The sequence below is a fragment of the Lycium barbarum genome, chromosome 2 (assembly GCF_019175385.1).
Source record: "Lycium barbarum isolate Lr01 chromosome 2, ASM1917538v2, whole genome shotgun sequence".
Taxonomy (NCBI): domain Eukaryota; kingdom Viridiplantae; phylum Streptophyta; class Magnoliopsida; order Solanales; family Solanaceae; genus Lycium; species Lycium barbarum.
This window is the reverse complement of record NC_083338.1, coordinates 120,282,751-120,290,890: the sequence shown is the minus strand read 5'-3', so window position 1 is coordinate 120,290,890 and position 8,140 is coordinate 120,282,751. Positions and strand designations below refer to the sequence as shown.

General features: G+C 36.0%; 1 protein-coding gene across 1 annotated transcript; it reads right to left on the bottom strand.

Annotated features, from left to right (window-relative positions):
- Positions 1-4,783: 4,783 nt before the first annotated feature.
- LOC132626943 (uncharacterized) lies at positions 4,784-8,140 on the bottom strand. Its single transcript, XM_060341989.1, has 2 exons — positions 6,907-8,140; positions 4,784-5,354 (listed from the first exon to the last, which is right to left on the bottom strand). The coding sequence occupies exons 1-2, from the start codon at positions 8,137-8,139 to the stop codon at positions 5,031-5,033; spliced, it is 1,557 nt and encodes a 518-aa protein (XP_060197972.1). The 5' UTR covers position 8,140; the 3' UTR covers positions 4,784-5,030.

Genomic DNA, 8,140 nt, shown 5'->3' with positions numbered 1-8,140 from the left:
TTAGATTCCATTTTTGATGAGCCATTTCTCATCAATGCAAGCTGAAAATTCAAGACACTCCCATTTTCAAGTCATATAATGCCTTTTGGTTGGTGTGGAGAAGAAAAGTAGAAGAAAAAATGGACTTCCTCGGTTGTAAGGCATCTATTTTCTGAATGTATATCTCAATCAATAAAATATAATTTCTTGCTTTTGGTTCAAAATTTTCTCGTCTCTTTATCATAAGGTCGTATTCTCATCAAAACCTGATCTTGAGGCTTTTTTACCCTGTGTGGCCTAATCTGGAGAGACGAAGACTAGGTCTTTCAGAATATCTCAGAAAAGGATCTCCACTCAGCTTGATCTTGTGTGTCTTGAATAAACTTCAGTTAGTCACACGTAAAGAAAATGAGACTCAACCATGTTTCATGTAACCATGTATCGACCAGTTTGGGAAACGCCCCTAGCCGTTGCCTCTTTTATTGTTTTCCTCTGTTTCTGGAATGCTGCTGTGTGAAAGGTGGGTTCCCATAAAAGTAAACAAGCTGAGGTGTTGCTTAAAATAACAGATACAACAAACTTTAGGTATGTTTGGGCATAAATACTTCTCATAGTCATGTTAAGTACCGGTAATCTGGTATCGTATCATGTCTTTCGTTGAAATCATTTTCTACTAGTTTGGTGAGTGAGTGCCATACTAGTATGTTCTCTGGAGGAATGGTGTGTGTGTGTGAAGTGAGAATCATTTAGGGTAGCTCAAAGTCGAGCAGGGTAAAAGTTGTGTCTGCCACAGTGGTATCAGACAGAAAACGTGGTTGGTAAAATAGGAAGATCGATAGATAAACTCACTTGCTGATGTTATTTTACTGCATTTTCTGTTTCAAATTCACGCATAACTATCATAATATATTGGATAGAGAAGATAAGAGACATCACTCTCTTATAAAGGGCTCTTGCGAGTACTGGTAATCACTACATCATGCTAAAGCACTCTGGCACGACACATTTTCAGAGCAATGCTAATCAACTTAATTAACTCCCTAAAGACATACCTTTAATACTGTTAGAAAAGAAAGAAAAGAACTCATATAGTTCAAGTAATGATGCTAAAACCCCTTCCTGTGACTTTGTTGTCAGATGCTATTTCGTTCGCTTGTGAAGGCAAAATGCTGATTGCATCAGTTAAGATACAGTTAAGATATATCTTAGCCCGTGTCCTACTTGGTATGGTTCATTCGTTTTAGTACGATAATTAGCACAAAACCTTTATTGACATCTACTGGTTTTTTTGTTCTTACCCTTTCTATTTGAATTTTATTTAAATCACGCGATTTATATCGTGTACTTAATGTATACTTCTTCTGTTATTTGCCTAATGTTTCCTTCTCTTAAAGACTAAGATAGTAGACAAGTGTAACACTGCTCACAACAGACAGATTGATCAAGTAGTCTCAAATTTCGTTCTTTATTTTATAGTAAAGTCTTTAATCTTTTTAATCAGAATTTAAATGTTTTGATAAGGCAGTTTCTGATTAAAAAGATTTTTCAATAGGATATGGGTCATATAGTTCTCTCAGAAACATAGTTCAAAGTCAGCACATTCAAACCCCCTCGGTCCTAGAGTAGGAGCCATCAGCTATATGATAGCCAATTGTTTATCTGACCTTCTGTGCCACAAAAGTATGCAAAACATCTCAAGTACAATACTTTAGAGGATGGTCTGTCTTCATTAATTAATGCCTCTTGCTTTGTATTGTATAGTTGGCACAATTTTGGACATTCACCAGATTTTCTTTTATAAAAAATTGTGTTAAAGAAAATCTCTGTTTAAACCATACACAAGGCAAGATGCTAGTAGAAAATCTGGGGCAATTCTTTACTTTCTAGAAATCCTTCATTGCTGTTGCCCGTAACGTGAAAGACAGGCATAGACTGATCAGTGATCACAAGGGTTGTGTTTTAGTTAACTGGTCAAAAAAAGAAATTTTATTATGATTGTAGTTTCAGTTATGAGACAGCTGCTCAGGCTGTTGATTCTCTGGTATTTGTGCTGCTACTTCTTCTGTCATTTGTCTAGTAATTGACCACCTTTTATGTTCTCACTTGTGCAACCCCGTCTTTAATATTTCACTCCTTTGGGTGTAAATAAGCTCTTCCGTAGAAGCAACTGGTGTATAGTCAGAATGAATTGATTACCAGATTGCTGAAGAATAGTAGACCGCTCATGCATGTAAGTTGTAACTATTCTCTTTGGTTAGTATTTGAGTCTTTTAGGTTTTGGTGTATCCGTTTTTCTCAGGCAGGTTTTCTTTTGGTGCTTATTCACAAACTTACAATGATGACATATTGTTTTTTTAATATTATACTCATATGTTTCGTTAACTCCGCCTGTGTGAGCTCGCTCACATTGCCGGTCCCAAGCCCGGATAAAGGAGGAGGATTGCCGAGGGTCAATCGGAAACAGCCTCCCTACCCAGGTAGGGGTAAGGCTGCGTACATCTTACCCTCCCCAGACCCCACTATTGTGGGATTACACTGGGTAGTGACCAAGACCATACTCATATGTTTCGTTAGGACTTGGTATTATGTCCAAGTTAGCTACGGAATTTGCAATGAAAGACTTGGGTCCGTTGAGCTATTTTTTGGGCATTGCTGTCTCCCGGGACAACAATAGTCTCTTTATGTCTCAGAGTTCTTATGCAGAGGATATTCTTGACAGGGCAGGCATGTCACAGTGTAAGCCTTGCCCCACTCCAGTTGACACAAAAGGCAAACTCAGCGCTTCTTCAAGCGCCCCGTATGAGGATCCTACGAAGTATCGTCGTTTGGCAGGTGCTTTGCAATACTTGACATTCACTCGGCCTGATATATCATACGTCGTCCAATAGGTTTGCTTGTTTATGCATGACCCCAAAGTCCAGCATATGGAAGCATTAAAACGCATTTTGCGTTACATTCGAGGTACGATTGACTTTGGCACACATTTATACAAATCCTCTCTACAGTCACTACTATCGTATACAGATGCTGATTGGGGAGGATGTCCAGACACTCGACGCTCCACATCGGGTTATTGTGTCTATCTTGGGGATAACTTGATTTCTTGGTCTTCCAAGCGCCAACCTACTCTATCTAAGTCAAGTGCTGAAGCAGAATACAGAGGGGTTGCTAATGTTGTCTCTGAGTCTTGTTGGATTCGTAATCTGTTGCTTGAACTCAATTGTCCTATTCGTAAAGCAACTTTGGTCTATTGTGATAATGTGAGTGCCATTTACTTGTCCGGAAATCCGGTACAACATCAACGTACCAAGCATATTAAAATGGACATTCACTTTGTTCGTGAAAAGGTTAGACGTGGCGAAGTTCGTGTCCTACATGTTCCGTCCCGTTATCAGATTGCTGACATCTTCACCAAAGGTCTTCCGCGCGTATTATTTGATGATTTTCGGGACAGTCTAACCGTTCGTGAACCTCCCGCTTTGACTGCGGGGGTGTGTTAGATTATGTAATTATTTAGTATAATATATTTTGCAATCTTCTATTTTAGGATAGCATATGTTAGAATTATTTAGTCAAATTAGTTCCTAATTTGTAGCCTACAATTATATTGTAAATCATGTATATCAACCCATTTAAGGGAACAGAATATTCAAGGAAAACATTCTCTTGCAAAGGCATTATTGAAATGTACTGTTGTGGCAGTAGACCTCTATTAAGAATACTGCCTAGTAGGGTGCGGATTCGATGCGAATTTGGGAAAAAATATACAAGTATGATGATATGTGAAGTAACAATGATCATCTACTGTACTTATTTTAAAATGTCGTTCTGCTTTCATTATCTTTCCATAGTTCCTAGCGACGTTGAGTGTTTATGTAATGTCAGAATATCCTTTTAGCACACAGAATAAGATAAAAGGATTAAGAAATTCATTTTCATGTCTCCAGATTTTGGATCAATTTCTTTCTTGTTCTTGTGAGACATTGAATTTTACCCTAATCTCCAACTAGCAAGGCAGGTTCTTGAGTGTTAAATCGCACTTGATGTTTATATCAAATTCATGAATATGTCTTTTAGACGAATATTTGTAATTTAATTATAGTTAAATAAAATTTATTCTCATGTTCGTAACAACAAAAATTAAAATGTTCATTTTGATGTAAATGTATAAATACTATTCTTGATAAGATACAGACATAGTACTCAGGATAGAAAAAGCTTCTTAAATGATAGAACATGCTTGGAGTGCTTCAAAAAAACGTGGAAGCCACAGCTTAAAGCCAAAACTTATCCAAAGAAGTGCCAAGATGAAGCAGGAGATTCCTGGAGCCGAAGTCAGATTAGCAGACCCAGATAATATTGCAGGAGCCATTTGCAGACCCACAAATTATCTGCACGAACTCAAAATCGTGGAGCCGATCAGCCTTGCCCAGAAAATGTCTCCATGGACCTAAATCGGGGAACGGAACAGTACTCCATAGCGTTTTTTCTATTTTTCGCCTAATTGTATTTTAGAGGCCTGTTAAGGATATTTTAGGTAACATGAGGTGTCCTCTAGTCCTAGAATAAATGTCCCTCTTTTCCCATTTTGCAGCTGATGGGAAATTTTAAAGTTAAAATTCAAGTATATAAGCAAGCAATTAAATAGAAAAGAGATAACAAGCAAAGTCGTTACATATTTCAGTCCCCATTCTAATTGCCGTGTACAAAAACATAGGGAAAAACATTACTCCTATTTAGCTAGATAAATGTCCCCCTTTCCCATTTTGCAGCTGATGGGAAATTTTAAAGTTAAAAATTCAAGTATATAAGCAAGCCATTGAATAGAAAAGGGATAAACAAGCAAAGTCGTTACATATTTCAGTCCCCATTCTAAATTGCCGTGTACAAAAACATAGGGAAAAACATTACTCCTATTTAGACAGAAGTTAGACGATTTTTTTTTTAAACAAAAAAAGACTAGCATCTACACAGTGGCAATCACTTCTACCAAAATAAAAAAGAAAACAGTATAGACTAGCTGATCAGCATGTATTACTCAGTACTTCTCTTCAGCTGGTGGCATCGAGTAGCTGAGTAAGGTGAACAAGATGGTGAGTAAGAGCCATAAGTGTGAGCACATTAAGAAAAGATGAATATGAGTTCAACTTCTGAAGTTTCTGGCTTAATCTCACGACTTGAGGCTTCAATACTGCTGTTACCTTCTCTGTCGATGTTTCTACAGGTACTTTACTAGTTGTTGTGTGAGTACTGGTTGTCTTTGTGCCTGTAGGATCCAACACTGAATCCACTTCTCTAGTACTGCTTGGTTCAACGTTAAATATGTGATTACCTCTGCCTTCTTCCTTCTCTAACTTCAATCTCTCAAACATAACCTGCATATTCCCATAGCAGATCATTAAAAAGAATTATAAATCCAAAAACAAGATTTAGTGGGCGTTTGGCCATAAAAATTATTCACTTTTTTCCGGAAATTTTTTTCACTTTTTTTACTTTTAGCGTTTAGCCATAAAAATTATTCACTTTTTCCCGGAGTTGTATTCCGGAATACTAAAAACAAGAAAAACTTATTTTTCAACACTACATTTCACCAAAAACTACAATTTTAAAAACTATGACCAACTCCAACTCCAACTCCAAAAATTTCAAAAAAAAGTGAAAAAGTTTTTAGTATTTATGGCCAAACGGCACCTTAGTTGTTAAGAAATTACTCCCTCTGTTAGATGGTGGAGTTTGGAATATGAGGATTAATAGCCTATTTGGCTAAGCTTCTAAAATTAACTTATTTTGAAAAGTACTTTTTTTAAAAGTGATTTTCAAAAGAGAATTTTTTGCAAAAAGTTTGTTTGGCCATTTAATCTAAAAAGTACTTTTGAATAATAATTAGTATTTGGCCAAGCTTTTAAAAATTGTTTCTAAGTGTATTTTCTCAAAAGTGCTTTTCAAAAAACTGCTTTTGGACAAAAGCTATTTTTTTAGGTTTTAAAAAACTGCTTCTGCTACTCCCCAAAAGTATCTATTCTCTCCCAAAAGCTCGGTCAAACACCTCACTTTTTTTAAAATAAATACTTATTGAAAAAAATAAGCACTTTTAAGAAAAAATAAGTTTGGTCAAACATGCTATAAAACACATAATTGTCATAGTTTTTTGAAATAAATTTTTTATATACTACTATTCCTTTGTCTATCCCAATTTATCCCAACAAAATTTGACCATGAACAATATTTTTTTTTTAAAATTATAATGAAAAGAATTGCAACATTATACATAGTAATTCGTATCGCATAGTTTTTGAATATTTCAATTCTAATTTTAAAAGATGATCTAATCTTATTTAGCTTTAAAAATTTAAAAGATACTAATTGACTCTTCGAGAAGTCAAGAGCCCCAAATCGGGATGACGAGTTATCTTTTACATTCAGGAGTTCTTATGCACTTTTTCCCGTCTCCTCTCCTCAAAAAGGGAGAAATTCCTTCTAATAAAAAAAGAATAACTTCTCTAGTATTTGAGATCAATACTAGAATAGTAAGCCTGGTTTTACTTTTAGCCTCAGCTTGGTGCTAATTAGTAATCCTAGCATATATTCACCCGAGCCAAGTGCTATAAGTATAGTTAAAAAGAGTTGAACAAAATCCTAATCAGAGCAAAAACTGTTCTGAACCTCCAAACAGTAATAGTGCGCTCGGCTCCACAAACAGTTTTTGTGGTTAAAGAAGATTTTTGAATCTTGTTTTGATTGTTTGTTTAGGTTGTTAAAAAAAATATGTGAAATGTACCAAAATGTCATGTGGTCTTAGCCCTGCCAAGTGGAAATGTGGCAAAATTGGAACTAATAAAGAGAACTAAAAGGAAAGTAAAACAAATGGATGGAGTATAATGCTGATAAAATGAAACGCAGAGAGTACATACTAAAAAGGTGAATTACCTTTGTCGCTCGAGGCTCTAAGTAGAGCAAATTGGCCAAAAGCATGGAGATTGAAGCTAGAAGATTAAAACCTTGCACTGCTTCAGCTGAGTTCGCGTAAAATCGACGTTTTTGGCTTAACAAATGGCCAAGGAATGCTGCACCAACGCAATAAGACATGGCCTTGAAGTAGACAGGGTAAATCTTGCTTTGAACAACTGCAAATTGTTGCCTAGGCAAAGCTGTAGCTAACACATGACTTGAAACAAATGTTACCCAAATACACATCCCATAAGCCACTGCAAATCCCAACAAGTGTGCCAAACGCATCACGGGACGCAAATTCTCAAACGAGAAGATATACATAAATACATCATAGAAGAATTCACGTCCTCGTTCGAGAATATCTTTCAAGTCTTTTTTACCTTCTTCTTTAACCCTTTTTGCACCTTCTTTTACTGTATCTTTCACCTGTTCTGCTTTCTCCTCTAATTCTTTTGCCTTTCTAGATATTTCTCCTTTTGTGTGCTCATATTTTCTTGATACATCTTGGTCCACTTCAGTCTTTTTTCTCTTTGTTGTGTCAACTACATCCTTGGCTTTTTCTTTAGTTTCCTCAACTTTATTTTTTGCCTTATCTGAGGCTTCAGTAACTACACCTATCACTTTATCTGCAGTCCCTTTAGCACTTTCTTTAACTTCATCAACTTGATCAACGGCTTTATGTGCTTTTTGTGAAACCTTATCTTTGGTTTTGCCCATAACACTAGCAATTTTTCCTCTGCACTTTCCAAAGGCATCACAAACAACATCTCTAGCACTAGCCTTAGCATGATATTCATGAGCATTTTCTTGATCTTGATTATTCACATATGGACTAGAGATTCCTTGACCTATATTTGGAAGAACAGATGAAGCTTCTTCAGCTTTTTCATATAACTTGTCTTTGAGATCAGAAACATACCCTGATTTTGATTTACCTGTTGGAATTTCAGCTTGATCTTGTGGGGATATTAAGACCTTGGTGCCATCATCTTTATCAAACTCAACTACTAAAACAACATCTTCTTTCTTATTAATATTCTCTGGGTTAGGCTTGAAAAATCCTGCTGTAACAAGTGTGGATAATACAAGAGAAATAGCCAAAACATTCATCATCCTATAGCTACTTTTTTTTTTTATTTCCTTATGTGGAAGCAAAGACAAAGCGGTGTATAAGGAATGGAAGTTAGTGCAAGGAAATAGGAGGTTCATG